Here is a 23,177-nt window from a genome sequence, read left to right on the forward strand (position 1 = left end):
TTTTAATTTTAAAAGCCTCTTTACAGCCAGATATTAAATAATTCTACAATATAAAAATTTCACTGACACTGGCGGCACGTCCTTTTCTTGACCTTTATGACTGAAATCATGTCTAATTGTGCTGTAGCAAGCTATGAAAACTATAACCAGAAAACTAAAGGACATAAAACATCATAGATTTCCAGTCGATAAATGCGTAAGTAGACAGTGGATTCATGCTTGTAGACGAAATGTAAAAAATGCAAGTGTGCAGTGCCAATTATTGTGAAGATGACTATGTGTGATATCTAAAAGCAGAACTTCTGTAGTTTTCACCAAAGAACGTGCTGAAGCCAACTGCAGTGCCATCGCTAAAATTACACCCAATTACTTTAGTACCAAATAATCGAGGAAATGGTGTAGTTCTCCTAAACACTTATCTTCACGCTATGATTCGCATGTAGGACGTGTTGATAAGGTTTGCAGAGATGCACGCTACGAAAGACATGCAATAAGGAGACGTGCCCTAAACAGGCTAAAGACTACGCTGCCAAAAAAGAGAAAAATATATAGACGAAGGTATATACACAAGCTGCAAGCAATGTTTCGTTGTTGGAAAACATATTCGATCGTTTACAAAGGAGAAACACACGTCTGCATAATGAAGCAAATAAATTAAAGATTACAAACAACCTCTTTCAACCTGCTTTAACTAAATAAAGAAGTTCAAAATCTTCAACGTAACCTAACCGGCAATACAACAAGAAAAGTCATCAATATCTTGAAAATGTGTTCAACTAGTGCGAAGTATGAGCCTAACTGGTTTGTTATGTACATTTTATGTAAGTCGGATTTATAATTACTAACGAATTAATTTATTTAACACAAACCTATGTTGATTGTGATTTGTATGTTCACAGTATTGTGAAAAACGTTGTCGGAAATGTGCATTTCTAAGATCGCGTATTGACTTTCACGCTATTGGGAATGAAATTCACTTACATCTTCAATTCGAGTTACATAGCGTTGTATGCACGATGGTAAATATTGCATGAGTGAATATTACACCCATCATTGACATTTTTGGAACTTCGTTCAATTTTGGTACTTCGCAAATACATTGTGGATAATTTTGTACCCTTGTACTGAATATAAACCAATGGATGTTACATTATTTCTTTGTAGTGCATTTCTGTCAAAAAGAGCAAGAACTATGATGAGTGTAATGCAAGTTACTTCGTTAATGTGCAAGTGTGTGTCGCATATCAGCCTTGGAGTATATTTTACGGTTATACAACTCAGACATACATGGAAATGGAAAATCTGCGGACAAAGTCCTTTAACGAATAATAATTCGTACACTTGCACGGTCAATCATTGTGAGTCCATGTAACTTTTCTCCTTTATTGTTTTATTAAACTAAGAACTAAGATATTTTCATGGATATTCTCAAAGCGTTTCATTTATCGTGTGATCATAAATCTATTTCTATAGGCTTGAACTAGTAGGTTTAGACATTTAAGTTTCATGTTCCTAGCACTCATCAAGTATTTCGAGTAGGTTAAGTTAGTTAAATTAGTACTTGTACACTTTGGCTCGTCTTCTGCACCCGTGTGTATGTATACGAAAAACTAGAACTATGACAACGATAACTTGCAGCCAAATTTGAACCAGAGAAATTTAAAATATCTGCAAATTACAAACTGGAATTGCGTTTTCAAAGTCTGAAGCTACTATGTTACAAACTATTTCGTCATTCTTCCTCCACATAAAACTTTCCAAAAAAAATTGCATGTGGAACTTTGATCTGTAAATTATTGTACAGTAAATAAATATATGAAGAAGGTTGGGGAGTGGATTCTTTCGAATTTAGAGTAAGTTTCAAATGCAGAGTAAAATTTTATCTAGATTGTATATTGCGTCTTTCACGTGATAATTTGAGAAATAAAGTTACATTATGGAGAACGGTAAAGATTGGATTTTAAGTATATCAGTATTATTTTAATACTTTCTGATGTTATGTAAAATTTGAAATGTTCTTGGAAATGATTGCAACGTTCTGAATGAATAAGAAGGAATGATTCAGTCAGAAAATAAATATTAGGCTTTTGTACTGCGTTGTGTTAAATGTTGTAAATAGATTATACCGGACTACTATCGGATAAAAAATTACGGATATTCACGTTTGGACTCCAATTAAAAGTTAACCGGTAGAACCACATAAAAAGTTACATCAAAATTCAGCTCATTCAATTCTGTGTCAATCTATAGTTCCAATTTTTATTTTAGATTATGCCCTCTATTTTTATCATCGTGAGATCAAAATAGGATTTCTTTTAGTTTGGCAAACTATTTCTCTCTTTGAAATTCTATAAATAAAGAACGGGTGTTTTTTATTTATATATTATATATTTTATTTATTTATAATCCAAACTCTAATAACCATAATTTATAATCCGATAATACTCCTGTGAGGTTCTGTGAGGCCCGTAGTACCTCGGAGGCCTCTGTCGATCTCCGTGGGGGAGTTGTTACAACAGCGCACTACGACGGCAGGGTTCCCGGTTTCGAATCCAATCGGGTAAGACATTGATTTGTCCTTAATGAGAAAATTGAGAATTAAGTAAATGTGATAGTATATGTGGAAACAAAGATTGATTGATTGATTTGCTCTATTTTACTTCGCTTCTTGTGCCACTTTTGGCTAATTTGCGAAGATAGGGATGAGTGATGAAATGATGAAATTGATGAATGAACACTCACAAACATCAATGCCCAGGCTAGGATTCGAACCCTGACTCCTGCCGTTGAAGCGCAATGTGCTAACCACTACGCCAAGGAGGTCGGCTTGTGGAAACAAAGAAAGAGAACGACTGCGGGGTGGGGGGACTACGGCTCATGGGTTTTCCTTTCATATTTAAAAAGAGACAGAAAAGCAAAAATTATCCAAATCTGTCAATCAATTATTTCTTTGTAACTCCTTCACTATGCAATTCTTCTTTAGCATACAACGTTTTTTATTAAAATCATAATACGATTTATGATATGATGAAATCTGAAATGCTAATGAGAACACAGACAACCTTCTTTGTAATACATCGATCAGGTTTCAGAAACATGAATTTTTACAATACGTTGCATGTGCAATTTTCCCCTCTTTTAAAAGTAGCATGTTTTAATTATTTTACTAATCATTAAAGGAATACCTCAATACCATCCCGAAGTATGATAATTAATATTTCCCCGTCAAAGTAAATAAGTTAACTACAGAGAGAAGGACAATTCATTTTGCATATATACCAGCACATTCAGGGCTCCATTATAATGAAGTGGCAGATAAAAATGCTAAAGAAGCAAGAATAACGGATCACAGAACGAATATATTATTATCATATACAGATATGTTACCAAGAGTTAAAAACAAAATTCCACAAGATTGGGAGATATGGTTCAAACAAAAATTTGCATATATGGGTCATTCATATAAAAATGTACTAAATTTAAACAATAAGACTCCGTGGTTTTATACAATTAATAAATCCAGAAAGTTTCTAGTTTTAATACGAAGATTGAGATCAGATCACATACGTTTAAATCACCATTTATATAAAATTAATTTAGTTAATTCACCTATGTGCAAGTGCAATCTAGACCAGGAAGATGCTAATCATGTTATATTTCAATGTCCACTTTATACCACTCAAAGGGAGATCTTATTATTTAATTTAAAAAAAGGAATAACTCTCCCAACTTCTTTAGCCTCTTTAATAACGTCACCAGATGTAACAATTGTATTTATCATTTTTAGATTTTTTATGATATTAATATAGACATATGGAAATTGTAAATATTTAAAATATATGAAAGTATATGAAAACTGTATATATTCAAAATTTGTAATTTGATGTAACAGTATCATGTATGACATATATTTAGGACACTTGGTGTAGAGCTGGTATAACAGCTACAACCAATAAAGTATGAATGAATGAATGAATTTCGTGTCGCTGACTTCCCTTCATAAACAGATTCTTTATGTGTTAATACTGTGTAAGCTAATTTTAATACTTCTGTATGTTTAATTAATACCATAAGCTGATATTTCTTGTAACTAGTACTTTTCTTCATCATGTGTGTGCCAGTGTATGTATTCGCAATTCTTATCCTAATCGCTGTTCCGAGGTGAGTTAATGCGGTACAGTTTTGTTGAATGTTACATTTGTTCACACCAAAATCTCGTTGTACCTGATGTTTTCAAGTTCCACTTTACTGATATCTATCATACCATGTAAGCTAAAGTCGTCCACATCTCTTTCAAACCTCCGTCATTATCTTTTCTGCTAGGTTGGCAACGCGCAGGAAACTTCGATGATCACACACACATTCGTGCCTTTTGACCTAGATTTTTGAGAGCAGGTATCGTGAATGACGTCCAGGAAAGGTAAGGAAATTGATTTATAACCTTATTTACTCACTGGCTGGCCAATAGGCATGCGCTGTTCAGGAATAGATGTATAAATGCGATAGATTCTTTGCCCTTGCACATTTTTTTGAAGTCTGAATCTTCTCTGTTTAACAGCGTGACAGAATACTGCTAAAGGAATAGTGAGTTTTGAAGCAGGTGTAATGTAGACGTTTTTGTAGATGTATGCCACCGTTATTTTCTATTTGCGTCACAGCAATGTTTGCGAATACATTTCAAACTGTAATAAAATCGCATAATTGCAAAACTTTTAATGAAAACTCTACTTAATTAGGGTGATGGTCGCTTGGAAAAGCAACCGATTGTGAACTTTTTCTTCCACACTCTGGAAATGCATTCTTGTAGGTTAACGACGTTCTGACGCCTCCTCTGTGGTGTTATGTATTTTTCTGTGCACTTAGTTCTTCTATAGAGCCTCAAATACCACCATAGGCATGGACATTTGAGTGCTCATTCTGTTGTTCGACTTCCCACGACGAGTTTTAAGCGAGGCAGTACATCATGACAGATTCAAATAGGGTAAAGTGGTGTCGTGCCCCCTAAATCTAAATCAAGTACGTATATTTAACAAAAACAAATATCAAAATAATTATTGTACATACAAATGTAAAATGTTCGCTCTTTGAGGTACGCGCCGAAGCATATCATGCACAACATGATAGCTCTTGTCGAGAAATAAGTCAAATTTAATATTGTTACAGAGGCAAGCATTGAAATCAAACTTGAAACAAGGATATCAATTTTCACGTCTGCTTAAGAAGGAAAACTTTTTTTGTTTACTTCTGCAGAGCAAAGAAATCAAATAAACAGCAAAAGGGAAAGAGAAATGATATCTCAAGAAGACCAACAAATACGAACTTCAAGAAGTGACGTGAATGAGGAAATCGTAGAACCAAATCCTTGATCCGGCTTCTTCCGGTGATGGCGAAACAGTTGTTAGTTTTTCATCAGTGTTGCCAACTGTTCTTGAGCAGATTTGTTACATGTAAAATGTTCCTGCAATGGCATAACGCATAAGTCTATTTAAGTATCCAAATAATAGACTCTGGTTGTCCAGTAGGGCCGGATTAAAGTATTTTCATGCAGGTCCACTTGCCTAAAATAGAAAGTTAAAGAGTTCTTTACACCCTTTTTTAAAATTTGAAGGTAAGGTTTTTTGATAAAGAGGATTTTTCCTTGTATGCTTAAAAGGGTGCAAAATGGGCATACGTGCCGACGAACGTCTCCCAAAGGGAGCTCTCAGACTGAAGTAACACGCGACAAGCGACGCGCGTCACTAGGAAGCGATCCCTCAGGACTGGCCCGTTTTCTCAATGGCGTGAATCGTGTTGCTCCGGTGTGAATGTTTTGCTTTAGACTGAAGGGTCCCGTGTCGCTTGTCGTCTGTCGCTTCGGTCTGAAAGCTCCTTGAGAATAGTCATATTTTCATAAGTTTGAAAATCCTACGTTCTTCCACGCTGACGTCATCTCATCAACCAATGAATTTCCGTTGCCTCTGATTGGCTCGTCTGCATGCATACTACTTGATCAACGGACAAATGGTGGATGTTTGCTAGTCAGTGGTGGATTGTTTTAATCTTTCTCATGCTCATTTTATTTCTATATCTATTCAAGTCGCTTAAAAATGAGAGAAAACTATTAACAAAGCGTTTTCAATGAGGACATTTTAACAGGAAGGGAAGTTCCAAGATATATAGTTCCAAGTAACAAGAAACCATTTAACTTTGTCACATCCTGTACATCGGCACTTTTCTTTAGGCTTTGTGCCTACGTCAGCCATCCCCCCCCCAATTCGTAAGGAGCTCGTTAAGCTTTTGAGTTGCAACCTCTATGCTCATTAACTCGCAAGTTGCCAGCCCTTGAGCTTCCAGAACTTTTCCGTTTATCAAACCAGATAGCAATAGTGAGGAGTTTTCTTGTTTTCCGGCAAAATCCTTGAGGGAATTCCACGTTGTTTATCTGGAAGCATGCATTAATTAAACTCAGATATTTCTACTCCGTTGCGAAAGGAGAAGTTCTCCCGATGGAGGTAAACAGCGAACGAAGGGAAAATGAGAACTCGCATCGTCGTGCTGTAAACACATCCGCGGGATATACGTATTCCATGTCAGTGTTATTCCATTAGAACGGTAAGAAATGAAAGGGTTATCTGCCGATACTAATTTTCCCCGAGGGAAAAATTCGATACGTACTCCACGAATGAGACAACTATTAGTTTGTAAACTACATTCGGATTATTTTGAGAGTACTTTCCTTATGCGTAGGTAGTTGCTTTGATGTAATGCAAGATGTAGGTTCAGTATCACATATTTTTTCGAAAGTCTGGGAATCAAATTGTCCTCCATTCTCTAATACGTTTTATTAAAGTTTCACTCTTGTTGTTCGATATTATCATCATAGTCAGTTATATTTTTCTTATGTGATTTACTATTCTATTGGTCGGGTGCAAGGGGCGACCTTCTATTAGGAAACTTAAATATCAACCTCTTTTGCACGTAATACATTCAGCTGGATCCTTAGTCACGTGGACATGAAGGGAAACGAAGCAGCCGATGCTGCCTCCAAGTCTACAAATGCAGACGGCGATGTTCTCGTCCACCTTATGCCAGCTAGTGACATGTAGAATGTCTTTCGTTGCTCCCTTCTTGATACTGGCAGGAAGAGTGGGATGTCGTAACGAGAAACGAGCTTCCTATCGTCCCTCTCGTCGGGAAGAGGTCATTTTTATCTCTGCTTCGAATTGGACACAGTCGTCTTACACATTGTCATTTGCTGCGACGCGTGTGTAGTCTCGTTTTAAATCTACAAATTCAAGTTCAATACCAAATAGATACGCTAATAACTAAGGTTAAGCAATAAAATCGTTGGGTCAATATTTGATATATTTAAATGTGTTAAACTAAAAATAATATGTTTAATTTAAAAATCCCAATATTCCCACTTTTCATGGATTTGCTCAATAATTAATACAACTAATGGACATCTTCACAAACATTTTATTAATATTATAATGAAAACTTTTAATTTTAGGTGAAATTCTAAGTCAGCTCCCTAAAAAATACACCTCACCTGAAGGGAAGTGGCAATGATCTTGTTAGGATCCGACAGTGGTGTACCGAGGATTTTCTAAAATTGATTACGTATACTTTTTTCTAGTAGTCAGCCCTCATCTTGCCATCTTTACCTGTTTTTGACGTTCTTCTTTAAGGAATACTGGGGGGGGGGTTATGACCCCCACCAACCCCAACTCCTTGGCACGCCATTGTGATCCGGACAAATGAATGAGAATAAAACTTCAGGTTTAGGACTGCCAGTTAACGCGCTTCACAGAAATTGTCACTGGTGCTCATTAAAAATATAATAAAACGACTAGAATTCAATCTAGAATCCAATAGAAAGTACAACAATGTTTTTACTGTCCCTAAACTAGAGAGACTAATTAGTCCATTTAGTTCAACGTTGTGAAATGCTGTTTTTTTTAAAAAAAAAAAATAGCCATACATAATTTACAAACAAATGTATTGATAAAGTATTCCAACTAGACTGACAATATTTCAGTGACATGTTCTAATTAAATTTGATCATTCGTCCTTTCAAGCCATCTGGACAAAAGGTTAAAGGTTGTTGTAATCGCATTATTCAGAGCACTATTTGCTGGAAATATGCATCTCTGTGACGCCGGATATAGCAGCACAAAAGCCATACGATTCCTGTTTCACATTTGTATTGATTTCGGATATGCCCCAAGTTGGGCGCCATTTTTATATTTTTTTGTGCCTGCTTTGCAAACAAAATATTATTTCATTCACTTAAACTTTTAGGCGAGTTGTCATTTACAGAGCTACAGACATCTGTATTCGTTGCCGTATTATCTCATATATACAAGAAATAAAAACAATTATTTAATTTATTAAAGCATTTTTCAGGTACAAATAATTTGATGGGTGTCGTTTTGCCTAACCGTGCCACATTTCGTCAGCAGAAATTAGTCAGTACTTCACAACAACGATATGATCCGCGGATATTAGACAAATTTGGCATGTCGCTAGTTTATTGGTTAGATTGTTTAGCGGACGAACCAATGGCGATAGTTTATATCGTGTTAGATTTGATTGATTGATTTAGTTTATTTTACTTCGCGTATTGTGCCTCTTGGCTAATTTGCGAAGATGGGGATGAGTGATGAAATGATGAAATTGATGAATGGACATTCACAAACAACGAAGCCCGACCAGGATTCGAACCCGGGACCCTTGGCGTTCGCAGCGCGATGTGCTAACCACTCGGCCACAGGGTCGGGCATATCGTGTTAGATATTTGACCATCACATTGTAATCTAAGGGAACTTTTTTACGAATGGAAAACTTAATTCATTTCGAGATAAAAATAGAAGTGGGAAAATGTAAAAAAATGTCGACATTTCCTACTGAGATTTGTCTTTTTGGCATTGGGAGCATAATTGGTTTTAAAAAACATGAATGAATGATTTGATTTATTTTTACTTCGCGTTTCTGCTTTTGAATAATTGCGAAATGGTGATAAGATGACATAAATTAAGGGACAGTGACAAACGCATATGTGCAACACAAAACACAACTCGCACAGAGAATTGTACTGGCCATAGTGCCAGTCGCCAGAGCCTCGTTAGTCTACAAAATGCAGTCCAGGGTGTACTACGTGGAAGAGAGTTTGATATTTGAGTGTCCCTGGAAGGGCTTGCCCCGTTCTGAAGAAAAAAATAAAAAACAACAACTTTAGAACAGAAAATATTTAGGGAATTAATTAATTTCACTAGTTTATTCAGAAAAATAAAGTCAAGAGGCGGGATTTCTGTCCATAGATAACCCTCTACCGATGCTAATCTCAACGGGTACGTTCCCTGGCGTCAATTATACCGGGCCGAGAGAGTTTCTCCTGAAGTTTGCGACTTGCAGCCCGAGCTGGGAACCATCTAGAAAGATGGCATCTCGTTCGAGTTTCCACTGCTACAACAGTCCTTTCGTGATAGTGATGGTTAAGGCTCGGAAGTTGATAAAAAATCGTTTTTTTCCCCCTAGTGTCCGTAGACGAGGTCCAACATAATATATGTTCATTTTGGGTCATTGTAGGCCAGATAAAGGTGGGTTTTATTTGTCCTTAACGGCTTTTTTTTCAACTTCACCTTCTTTCGAGTACGTTTTCACTGCCCATTCTCAATTCGAATCATCATCAGTTCATCACCTCTTAAACATCCTTTCTGTAGTAAAGAAATGAAAAAATAGAAAAATAAATATATTTGAACCATCCCTTAAACGAGAGAAAAATATTTTTGGACTGAAATAAGATGCATTTCATTCATATAGTTTTTTCGCACTGTGTGTTCCATACCACCAGAATTTTTTATTTTTTTATTCATTAAATACGTAATTAAAACTGAAGTTATTAATTAATTTAGATCACATTTAGACGTCCTTTTTTTCGTTTTTAGGTCCTTTTTTTAATATTTTTAGGTATTTTTAGAGGCCTTTTTTTGGCAATTGATAGGTCTTCAATAGGGATGTGACGAAGCTGAAAATTTACCGATGCCGATGTACTCACCGATAATTTTTGGAACCGATACCGATGCCGATATTTAACCGATTCTGATACATAAGATTATTAAACAGAAATGGGATGTTATTTTCAGCATGAAAAATATAAATTTGCTATGTACATTTGTATTGCATATCATATGTTTATACATATATATTCTCAAGAGTGCGAATGTACATTTGCATCTACAAAATGTTATGTGAACCTTTAAGAAAAACATGGATTCTCAAGAGATTAAACATTAGTACACAAGCAGTTCTTTGAAATGCAAAATGAATTCCTGTTCTGTCAGATTCAACTTCAGAAACACGAGATTTGGAAGCACTTCAGGAAATAACCTACTTCTTCTCTTATCGCAAATCTGTTCAGCAACACTGAACACTCAATCACTGAATACTGATGCAGCAGGTATGCTCAAGTATTTTCTCAGCACTTGCTTCAGGTTTGAATACTCGTTTTTGAATTTCCAATACAACAGCAGATCCTGGTTCAGCAATGTACTGTTTTATTTTCGATTTTGTGTTAGGTTGATCCTCTGAATGAGAGTTTGCAATAATTTTATTACAAAAGCTCTACAGTAATGACGAATCATAACCAAATTTTCAATAAATCTTACAAAACTAGAATATGAAACTTATTACAAGGTAAAACTCTAGTATAATCTGTACCGGTTTAAATATCGGATTTTTGCCGATTCCGATACCGATGCCGATGTGTCAATTTCGGCCGATTTTCATACATCTGTAATCGGCTTCGGCACATCCCTAGTCTTCAGCTTCCGAGCCCTAGAGATGGTGAACGACCGAGCGATATAACCCGCCTCCAAATGTGGAGCTTGACGGACGGACAGCAGGGTCAATTTTGTTCGCGCAGCAATTTTCATTAAGTGGAAATATTCTGATTAATAGTAACTAGGGCTAGGATTTTTATGACATAAAAATCACCAAAATATGCAAAATGAAATATGCTCTTATTGTACAAAATATGCACTATAATTTGAAAAATATGCCCTTATAAGTGGACTGTTTCAAACATCAATATCTGAATCCTGAGATACTTTCACATTGGTACCATTTTTAGTTCACTTTATAGGCCCTGAGTTGCAATCCACAATGAATACTTTCTGTACATTTTCAAATGAAAATGAAGAAGATTTTGCTGCAGAAAAAAAACAAACTCGAATGAACCTGGGAGTAAGAATGAATCGACTTCGAAAACGACTGTATATTTCTTAAAAAGGCGAAAATATGCTGAATATGACCGAAAGTCCATCAAAATATGCTCTATCACGCAGAAATCGCCAAATACGCCAAAATGTGCCCTTATAGAGCACTTTAATTCAATTAGTTTCTTGACAATATGAATTTCTATATATTTAGGTAACACACCACCCTCATCAAAAAAATATGCTAAGTTATGAAAATCGTAGCCCTAATCATAATTTTTCGGCGTCCGAAATGGAACATGCTAATGAAAATCGTCACTTAACAAATTAACTTAATGATATTGGTCAGAGGAAACTAACAAAATTCATTAAGGCAGTACTAAAGCTGATTTTACTGTAATTTTCCGATAACAGATGGCTGCACCGTTGTCATGGCAACCGAGTGCCATGTTGCCAGATCTACGCTCATAATCAGTCGTTATAAACTATTTTAAACTAAATTTGACAACAAGCCTGAACGTAATCGAACTAATACTCTCTTGATTATGCCATAACTTATTTATTAATAATAAATTTCAATGCTACATATTAATTAATAGTGAAGTTATTAAAATAGGTACATATTAGGAATAAAATTATTGGGATCTGGGATCGACTTTAAGAAAACTAATTTGCCTCGCCGCGAGCTCACGAAGGTTGGGAACCACTGCTCTACGTCACAACAGATTAATTATTTGTGTAGCTTCCTATGTATACCTCTGCGGTATAGTTCCTTCAATTCTATTTCTCTAAGGAAAATATTGCAATTCCTCGAAATTGCTGCCAGGGAAACAATGCCTGTGCCATTAAGCATCTCTCATTCTCCCCCGCTCTGTGACGTGGCCCTAAAGACCTGTAAAATTGCACTTACAGTAATGAGGCAAGAAGTACTGGTGAGATAACCTCGTTTGGTGACGCCAAACCTTAGATTCCCGTGCGGGCTGTTTCTTTCCGTGATCGTCTTTGGCTTCGCAAGAAACGCTCTCTTTAGCCAGCCGCAGCAGAATTTAAGGGAACGTTTCCGCCGTATGACGTCACTAGAATCTCCTGGGTAAAAAGATAAAGCAGAATGAAACAACACGAGAAATTTTTTGTGTGTATTTTTCCTTGTATCGTACATGAAAATAGGTTCACTGCATGAATATGTACACAACAGATATTTGTTAGCTGTTTTGTCTTAATCTTTCCCTTACCAATTAGCAAACATTACATTGTCGAGAAGTTGGCAATGTTTATTTTCAGTCCACTTTACGCTTTCGCTTAGGCTAATCCGGACTGGACCTACAGTTTAAAGTGGAACCGGAATCATTGTGCAATATGTCTTCGCCAGAGATCGAACCCAGAGCCATTTGTTGTAAGGGAAATACTAAATTGATAGATTTTCCTGCAAAATACTGAATTGGTTAGTTTTGTTTAGTGTTCGAATGAGTCAAAAACAGTTATCACGCTCGCCAAGGATTCGGGATTCGAATCCCGGCATGTACCTTGGTGTTCTTGGTGAGTGTCCCTTCATTAATTTCATCGCATCATCACTCATTTACATCGTCGCGATTTGCCAAAAGTGGCACATGAGCGTCGTAAAATAACACAATTCAATCAGCCAAACAAATGATGACAAGAACAGCCGAAACGCACGTTTCTTTAGTCCTCTTATATCCGCACGCACCACACATCCAAAATTCTTTCCAAAACCATTTTGCTAAACGTATTACATGAGTCAAGTGAAAAAACAAAAATTACATGACAAATTGTATACAGCTCCTGTTTTCTTATGAGTTGGCAACCTGTTTTCTTATGAGTTGGCAACCTGTTTTCTTATGAGTTGGCAATCTGATTTCTTAAGAGTTGGTAAATTTATTTCTATTCAAATTTACATGTATACGTATCAACTGTTTTTTATAACACCATCTCATGGCTGCAACACTGAACAAGTGAGCTTCAAAACGCAATGTTTGTAATTTTAAAGATGGCGCCTCACTCGCACCAGTGAAGAGAAGTGGTTTCCTGCCCTCTGTCAGCCTAAAACGTACAGAAATTTTACGGCAAATGAAAATTCAATATCTCTATGCATGCTTACCACACCAGCAAGTTTACTGATGGAGGAGAATATTCGACAATGGCCTCAGTTCGCAGGCAGATGGGTGGAAAGGCCTTCGCAGGGGCTCATGAATGACTGCACACAGATTCCAAAGTCTTCTTGAGGTATAGAGGCACTAACTCAAAGTTGAAGATATATGTAGATGAGCAATAGGTCTGTGCTAAAATGCAGCAAACTTGTGCATCCCTACATAGCTACAGAAATCTATAAGATAAGAAACAAAAACAAGCTTAGGTTTTCAATTGACTCTCCATTGTACAGAGCATTCCCTGACATTCACTACGAGACTCGGCGGCAAGCGGCCCGGCATCAGCGCTTGTCTTTCCCGGTTAACGGGTCCGCGACAGTCGCTTATATTAAACCTCGTAAAAAAGTTTAGAGTAACAGGTTCAGTTCTCAATAAAAGTGGAAAGAAAAATGGGGAAATAAAGTATACAAAGACAATCCGCACACCATCCGTGAGCTAAAAGAGAGTAAAGAGAAAGACAAGCGCTGATGCCGGGCAATTTGCCGCCGAGTCTCGTAGCGAATGTCAGGGAATGCTCTGTATATGTGTGTGGTTGTCTGACGTCAGACCATATTGACATCAAACTAATTCATTCATTGTATTATTTTGAACATAACAGCTCTTGTCCATATTTTTTCCCCTAGAATATCCATCATTGCATTGCATTAAAAATATCCTTACATCTTTCTCCCTTATTTCACAGAGATTTAATGAGGTGTATTAAGACAAAAATATTTCTCCTTTACAGTTGTATGTCACGATGTCTTATTAATGTTAGCAACCTATATCTTAGTCGATCATCTGGATTCACCACCAAACTTCGGTCTAAATAATTGTGTTCCTGCAAGGCTACACCCTGTATATACATGGCCATCTTGTAAGAACTTTATTCATTCCTATTACGTGCACAATCCTGAGATTATCCGTTCTTTCTTTATTGAAAGTCGACCACTTTGCAACTATGTAGTTCGAGGTATGAGAAAGCACTAAACCGCCTTACGATTCCAAGAAATTACAGACCGCGGACATTCTAACAATGCAGGGGGCAATAGCTTTACGCCCCTAGACCTCCCACCGCATTGGTCAGCGATCGATAAATCTATTGGCTCTGCTGGTTGACAGGGATGTTCTTTGTTGGAAAGCTGCAGGTAGGAAGAAATGTGCTAGCGGAATTTCCAAAGCGCTCAAACAAAAATATGGAGAGGGTTTTTTTTTTCAGAAACTTCTCGAGTATCGACAAATAAAAATGTAGTCTATATTAACCTTATTTTCCTTAAAATCGATGTTATTTTCTCAGATTACCTCTTTTAGTTGAAAACAATTTTGATTTGTAGCACAAAAATCATGTTACGTGTGTGTTTCACAACATTCCTACTATGTCCATAATTTTGGCAATATCAATACACCCACAAAGCATATACACCTCATGTCATCATTTCACTAAGTAGCCGAAGTCCTGTTTAGACATATACTCAGTTTTTTAACTCCTAAAGCTTTGGCCACATCATGTGGCTTCTTCAGGAGTTAAGACAAGGAGAGTCAAAGTTTAAAACATGGGAAGATAAACTGGTTTAAAAAGGTTTAAAATTAGAAGGTAAAAGATAATGCAGAGTGCCCTGTCACTGCTTCGTACTCCATCTCAGAGTGACAAATGACCTTTAACTTCTAATTTTAACCTTTTTGTTAACCGGCAAAAGCCTTGATAAAATTTCAGTCAGGAAGAAAAGAAAACATTCCATCTCACGGAACAGGGGCATGTGACCCACCGGCAATCTCATTGGTGTAATTCTAGGCATAGTTCTGTAATTGATGTAAGTCTACCACTAATGTAGAAATGGAATTCATATTTGCCCATCCAGTAAAGGAAAACGGAAGCTATGCAAAATTCACATCTCTTCTTAAACCGAAGCTTTCACTATGTTACACCTTGCATATTTTGATAAAATTATTAAAACATTTATAAAAAAGGAAATAGAAAATGTATAAGGTGAAAAGTTAAAGGTTGTTAATTAAGGGATATGTTATGACGTAATCGAAGGAACGCCTATCAAAATTCAGAAGATGTTGATGTACTTTGATGTACTAACCTTTAAGTAATAAATTAATGGCGGAAGTTTTAAATTTTATATTTATCAATGCATAAGTATTGGTTAACAGGAAAAGATGTATCAAAACCTTTTGAATTATTTATAAAACTTAACTTATGTAAATACTGCACATTATAATGTAAGTGAAGAAATATTTTGTCTTCATAACCTACTAGTCAGGGATTCTAGAGTACATAAATCGGGTATAAATACGCAGATATTTCATGGTAAAATTTAGTGGTTTCTTGACATCCGCTCCTGCGTGGATCTGTTACCAGACCTAGTGTTGAGTCGCTCGCACCCCGGAGGAAATTATCTTTAACTGAGCAAAGTTCCTTTGAAGGATCTCAGTCGGATATCTAAGAAATTAAAACAGTAATCGCGTTTCTAAATCCTAAAGAATCCGATTTCTCAGTCTCGCGCTCATAGTTTCTGCATGTACGTAAATCAACTTACTTAAATAAAGACTAGATAAAACTCATATGGTTCGAGTTTTCCTTCTATCCATCTGAGATGGTTTCAGTGTGGACTGATAGAGTCCTCATGTTGCTGACTACAGGAGAGTAGAAGAGGACCGCGCCAAGGACTGTTTGTGCCCTCGGGCGTTTAATATTCGCAATTTATTCGCATGTACTTATAACTAATTTGCACGGGTTTTAATTAATTCGCATGTACTTAGAATTCATTAGCATGTACTTAGAATACTTTACATTTATTTATTTGCATGTTTATAACTTTTTATGAATATATAATTATTTATTTTATGAAAAATATGTATATAGAAGGTAATTAGAGGTACTAAACGCTATGCATATGTTTTTATATTCATTACTGCAAAGTATGTAATGTATAAAATGTTAATATTAATGTTTATAGTATTGAAAATAAGTTTTCTATGGTTTATGAACCGCTATGAACGGTGGTAATGGGTGTAGGTACAAGTCCAATTACGATTGGGGACGGTCCCGGTACTCGAACCCGAGATATGTAATATTATTAATTAGTACTATGCAGTAATTTCATCATGTTATGAAACACGGTGGTGCAACACGCTAGACAGAAGACGGTGAACTCCGCGCAGGTAGAGGAGAAAGGAATTTTGGGGAAGCGCGGTCAAGGTCAAATGACGTCACAACGTCAGAACAAAGAAAGAACCCGATTGACCAATCAGAACCGGTTTTTTCAAGGTTAACCAGTACGCAAGAACAGGAGAAAGGTATGTAATGCCGTAGGGCAGGGGAGGGATTCAACCAGACAACAAAGAATGTCTGAGAATGCGCAGCAAGGGTCAAATCTCTGAAGCTATGCGGTTTCCGCCGCCAATTAATATTCCGCTCAGGTTTGCCTCCAAGGCACAGGACGCTTTAGCGCAGGTTTTTTTTTTTTATCTGTAGTATGAAGAAGGGAGAGCTATTAGGGACGGGGCCTACAGTTTTCACCATTTGCTTTTATCACGGGGTAACGAACCTAGGACCCTTTGATTATTGATTTAGGTAGTAAATGTATGTTACTGTGTGCTATTTAACTTAATTTTGAGTTTATTTTTTACCAAATTTTGACTTTATGTCAAACATTTTCACAGCTTATCCTTATTTTTACAAAAATAACACTATTTGTACTATTCAAGCAACATTTTTTATTAAATTTTGCACTCACAAAGACATTTTTTACAACTTTTTAACTTATTATTTACAATTTTGTACCTATTTTTAACCTAAATAACACTATTTATACTATTAAGGAAAGACTTTTAGTTACATTTTCGACACACTAAGTGTGTGTTCTCAACTTCTATCTGTTTATTAGGCTTATTATTACCAAAATAACACTATTTGTACTATTCAGGCAAAATTTTTTATTAAATTTTGCACTCACAAAAAACATTTTTCAATTTTTAATTTATTATTTTACAACTTTATGTTAATTTTTACCAAAATAACACTATTTGTACTATTCAGGCAACATTTTTTATTAAATTTTGGACTCGCAAAGACATTTTTTACAACTTTTTAACTTATTATTTACAATTTTGTACCTATTTTTAACCTAAATAACACTATTTATACTATTAAGGAAAGACTTTTAGATACATTTTCGACACACAAAGTGTGTGTTCTCAACTTCTATCTGTTTATTTCACAAGTTTAGGCTTATTATTACTCAAATAACACAATTCTATCTGTTCAGGAAAGATTTTTAGTTATATTTTCGACACACAGAGTGTGTGATCTCAATTTCTATCTGTTTATTTCACAAGTTTAGGCTTATTATTACCAAAATAATACAATTCAATCTGTTCAGGAAATACTTTTAGTCGCATTTTCCAACTTCTATCTGTTTATTTCACAAGTTTAGGCTTATTATTACTCAAATAACACAATTCTATCTGTTCAGGAAAGATTTTTAGTTACATTTTCGACACACACACACACACACACAAACATTCACAGACACACACACAGACACACCATCACACACACACACAGAGAGAGAGAGAGAGAGAGAGAGAGAAAGAGAGAGAGAGAGAGAGAGAGATTTTTTCCAAGTTTAGGTTTCTTTCCACTCAAATAACACAATTTAGATGTGTTTTGAATTATATTTTGGATGCAAAAGTATGTTTTGACAAGTTTTACCCTTTTATTTTACAAGTTTAGGCTTAATATTACTCAAATAACACAATTTAATCTAGTCAGGAAGGATTTGTTATTATATTTTGGATGCACAAAGAGATGTTTTCAACTTTTTTACTGATTTTTTGCAGGGTATGTATTAATTTTTATTTATTTTGTTTTGTATACATTTACAAATTTTTAACTTAAGAGTTTAGTATTTATTTAAATTTTTTCAAAAACACTAAAAAAAGTACTTTTAGCTAAAATGTAAGCCACAGAATATATTATTATTATTATTATTATTATTATTATTATTATTAGGGTTTACTGATTTCCACTATGCTATTTTTGGTTGTGTATTTCTATATGTATTTATTTAGGTCCGGTTACGCCTGCTACGTAGGAAAGTTTGTTTATTTTAGAGTTTGCTGAGTATTTTGTTACTTTTATACTAGGTAAAGTTTCCAAAATATATCAGGTAGGGCTCCATCCATATACTTTTGTTTTTGCTGTTTGGAGATGATGCGATCAGCATCACTCTCCATCTGCTTTTTATTTTATGTACCCAATATTATTTTGAGGCTTAGTGAATTCTAGAGCCTATTTATGCAGGAGAGAGGGCTTGAAAATTTTGATTTCAGATAACCCACAACTATTTGTCAGAGTATTTTAAAGGATATTTTATATTTATTATGTGCCACTAGAATATCAAAGCTTGCTTAATTTTTATGTCTGTAACGCTGTTATTGTATTTCTAGCTAAGGCTTACTGGATAAAGTACACGAAATGTTTATCATTTCAACTATTTGCTTTTATACGAAGCCAAATTTTTAGTGTAACGAAAATTATGATGTGTCTATAAAGACTGAAATCCCTTTCCCGATGGGTCCATAACTGGACGCTTACGAACATTGTTTCTTTTATTTTAAAAAAATATAACCATTTATCAATATATTGACAATTCACAGGACAAGACGAAGTTCTCAGACGACTGACTATATGGACCATAGGTCCACTTGCTAAATTTTTTTCTATGCTAGAAGAATAATTTAGCCTTATAGCCTTTTTCAAGGTATTTTAGAAGTATTACTGGGTGTTTTGGGTGCATCAACATTTGGGTTATTTCCATTTGGTTTATTATACGAGGCTACAATCACTATTTGAACACTGAAATCCTCTGATTGAAACTAAAAGCTTAGGCTGTAACTAGGGACTTAGCATGTATATCGACAATTTATAGGACAACACGAACCTTACAAAGGATTATAGGTGACGTAGGACCACACGCCAGAGCTTTGTTAATCTGCAAGAAGGAGTTGCAACTAATGCTATGAGGATATAATGTTAATTTTTCATTGTTTCACAAGGAGGCTATTTTTTACACAATCAATATTTGCTTTTTCAAGTAACTACATGTACCAGAAGCACACATGCCAACACTAACTAGATTTTTGATTTATACTATCTCAGGTGCTAAATGTATCAAGAACACTGATTGTACATATTTTTGAGAATCCAACTATATCAGGATTTTTCTATGCAACTATATTTTTATTGACTGGCTTATTTAACAGATCAAACAGGAAGACTGCAAAATTTATTAAATGTATTTCTATAGTATAGGTGGTTTCAGAGATATAAAAAGAACAAATATAAGATTTCGCTTTTTTTGCTTCTGAGGCTAATCGCGACGCTAAGGGTAAATGGCGAGGAAATGTAACGGAGGAGAAACACTCCCAAGAGTTATGGGCTGCATGTAAGTTAATACCACAGAGATATTACAGCAGGTGTAGGTTCTACCACCAGAACTTTTCTATTATAATAATACTGGTTATGCTGTACTGTTAGCTAAAGATGCTGATATTTGAGAAACTCAAAAGCTTATTTGCAAAATTTTAAGATAAATAATAATCTGTTAGACTGTAAACATATTTTATATCCATTCTGCACAAGATCCGATGACAAAATTTAAAAATTGTAATCGCCCAGACAGGGACTCGAACCCTGGACAGATAGGTTAAAAGCCTAACGCTATACCAACTAAGCTATCTGGGCACAAGGTATTGTTTTCTTGAAAAATTAGTTATGTTAAGAAATATATTGAAACATTTGAGAACACTCTTGGTCTGGTTCGACAGAGAAGGAGACAACATTTCCAAATTTTTACAGACTGGGTGTATTTTTCCACTATAGAGGCCTTCACTATATGTAATTCGAAACGCTAAAGTTCAGCTAGCTTCCAAAATTGAGGTAAAGATTGTGTTTGGCGAGATTAACAAGTTACAATTATATCCAGTTACAGACAAATAAAGCTAAAACTCTTAGATTTACTGTACTAGCCAAGTTTTAGTAATATTTTCTTCACTTTAGTACAAATACCAAATAAATAGGTATATTTTATTTATAATTTGACAAAATGTACTAGTATTTAATTTACAAAGTTAGGTAAAAAGCAGTATTTTTTAAAAATATTGTTACTGCCTTCAAATTTTATGTTATTTAGCCACTAACAACTGATTTACACTGTTTGGCATTTTTTAAATAGGAAAAGAAGGAATTATTTGTTTATTATTTTTACTTTATATTTATATTTATTTAAGAAAACAATTCTACAGTTTAACTTAATTTTAACAAATTGTTACTAATTTATATATCAAAGTTATGTTATTTAGAGTGTATCAAGGCGTATAAATTTAATATTTGTACTTATCAGTTCAACTAACAATTATATTTTACACACAAAAGATGATGTTTACAGTTAAATTACTTGAATCAGAGAATAATATTTTACAGTAATTGATTCATTCAGCACTAGTCAGTACTTTTATGCTTCAGAAAGTTTTCTTAATTTTCTATTACGCATGCTATTTTGGGCTATTTTTAAAATGTATTTCTAAGGCAAACTGGTTTAATTTGCTGCTTATAATGCAAAGTTGACATAGTTTTCGCACAATGCATTGTACATTTGTTATATTCTCTACTTACAATTCAAATATTATGCTTATTTAATGTATAAGTAACTAACTCTCTAGCTTTCTTAAACCCGAAGGTTCATGGCTGCAGCAACACATGCCTTTCATCTGTCCCTGTCCTGAGCAAGATCTATATACTCCTTTCCTTTCCTACCAATTTCCTTTTGGTCCATCTCTACATTATCCCTCCATCTTTGTTTTGGTCTTTCTATTGGTCTTTTACCATCAGGTTTCCCAACAAGAATCCTGTATACTCTTCTTTCCTCTCCCATTTGTACCACAGGATCTACACACCTAAGTCTTTTTGATTTAATCATTCTAATAATATCTGGACATGAATACAAATTATGTACTTCCAAATTATGTAACCTTCTCCACTCATCTGTCTCCTCATCTGTTTTAGGTCCAAATATTTTCCTAAGGATTTTATTTTCAAATACTCTCAATTTATGTTCCTTTTTCAATGTAAGGGACCAAGTTTATTTACTGTATTTAACTTTTATTTTTTTGTAATTAACAAAAATTAAAAGCTTATACTGTAGTTATTATATCTTTTTCTATCAGCTTATTTTGAAATTAATATTATTAGGTATAGTCTTTGATTTATAACTATATTGCTTTTTTATCAATTTATTTAAGAGTACACGCAGACAAACACGTGTGTTCACACTTTTATGTAAATAGATATGCCATTTTTCAATATTTTAGTATGAAGATTGCACTTTAGCTATTTAAGCAAGGGTAGGAAAGGTAGGATTTCTGAGAATTTGTTGCAGGATTTTGTTGTCCAAGTATAGATGAGAACTGAGCTGGGAGACTGTTTTGAACCTTTTCATGAGAGTTTGCATGTGAACTGTATGCAAATTGAGCACTATTGACTGTGCATGCTTCTAAGTTTTGCTGTTATTTTACATCAAGTCTGTGAGACTGTAGTCAGTTTTCCCATTTCAAGTAGTTTTTATTGATTGTATTTGTATATGTTTTGGGGACTTAGCAGTTTTATGTTATGAGGCAGTTTGTTGTAGAATATTTTTACCGGATTGTTTTGAGATATTGAGTGTCTGCTGTTTTACTTGTAATTATTTTCCTTTTTGTGTTGTGTATTTGACTATATTTTGTCCAAGTTCGTAGTATTTAGAATAATTGTTATTGACTTGTAGATGTAGGGAGTAATAATCATTTGCAAGATGCCCTATACTTTAGTCTGAACATTATTCGTAGTGTTCACTTTTGAACCCTTAGTATTCTTGTAGTATTATTAATGTAGAGGTAAATTAGGCTGAAATGTAGGCATTTTTCTGATAAATTATACTCACTTAGTTGTTTCAGCAGGTAGAAGTTGCATGATGGTTTACTGCTGATGATGTTAATTTGCTCTTCTTATGTACTACGTAGATGTACTAGATATATTGTGTTTGCAGTTTTATGTTTCTCTAAGGTTTCAGCTATGTAGTTTTTAAACTGTGCTATGGCTTAACTATTGATTTCTTTTTCTGGATGCCATGTTGGTTCTGTGTATTCCTCTTGCTGCTTGAATTTGACTTAGGTTGTTTGCTTTCTTTCTTACATCCTTATTTGTTTATTTGTTCAGTATTTTTTTATTTTTCTTAATATTCTTTTACATAAAAAATTCAAAGTACATTGTTAAAGTCAAAGTGTGTTAAAATTCAATTTTTCAAAGTTAAAGTTTTAAAAATACAATTTTCTAAAATTAAAAGTTATAATAGTACATTTTTGTTACTAGAAGTTTTTATACTAGGGCAAATTATTTTGTTGTTAATGTAAAATTTGTTAGTTAATGTAATATTTGTTAGTTAATGTAAAATTAAAGTAATTAAAAATCAATTTTTCAAAATTAAAGTTTTAAAAATACAATTTTCTAAAATTAAAAATTATAATAGTACATTTTTGTTAGTAGAAGTTTTTATACTAGGGCAAATTATTTTGTTGTTAAAATAAAATATGTTAGTTAATGCAAAATAAGAAAAATAAAAAAATACTGAACAAATAAACAAATAAGGATGTAAGAAAGAAAGCAAACAACCTAAGTCAAATTCAAGCAGCAAGAGGAATACACAGAACCAACATGGCATCCAGAAAAAGAAATCAATAGTTAAGCCATAGCACAGTTTAAAAACTACATAGCTGAAACCTTAGAGAAACA

General features: G+C 34.5%; 1 protein-coding gene across 2 annotated transcripts in view; it reads left to right on the top strand.

Moving 5' to 3' along the window:
• Nucleotides 1–4,331: 4,331 nt before the first annotated feature.
• LOC146000234 (IDLSRF-like peptide) overlaps nucleotides 4,332–23,177 on the top strand; it is a 181,039-nt gene continuing 162,193 nt past the window's right edge. Inside the window, exon 1 of one of the 2 annotated variants that reach the window (XM_083137649.1) lies at nucleotides 4,332–4,420. In XM_083137649.1, coding sequence (XP_082993775.1) covers nucleotides 4,405–4,420 — 16 coding nt within the window. In that variant the 5' untranslated portion in view covers nucleotides 4,332–4,404. The remainder of the gene's footprint in view (nucleotides 4,421–23,177) is intronic. The other variant, XM_083137648.1, reaches the window with a different exon arrangement.

The sequence above is a fragment of the Lepisma saccharinum genome, chromosome 16 (genome assembly GCF_977018435.1).
Source record: "Lepisma saccharinum chromosome 16, izLepSacc3.1, whole genome shotgun sequence".
In the NCBI taxonomy this organism is placed as follows: Eukaryota; Metazoa; Arthropoda; class Insecta; order Zygentoma; family Lepismatidae; genus Lepisma; species Lepisma saccharinum.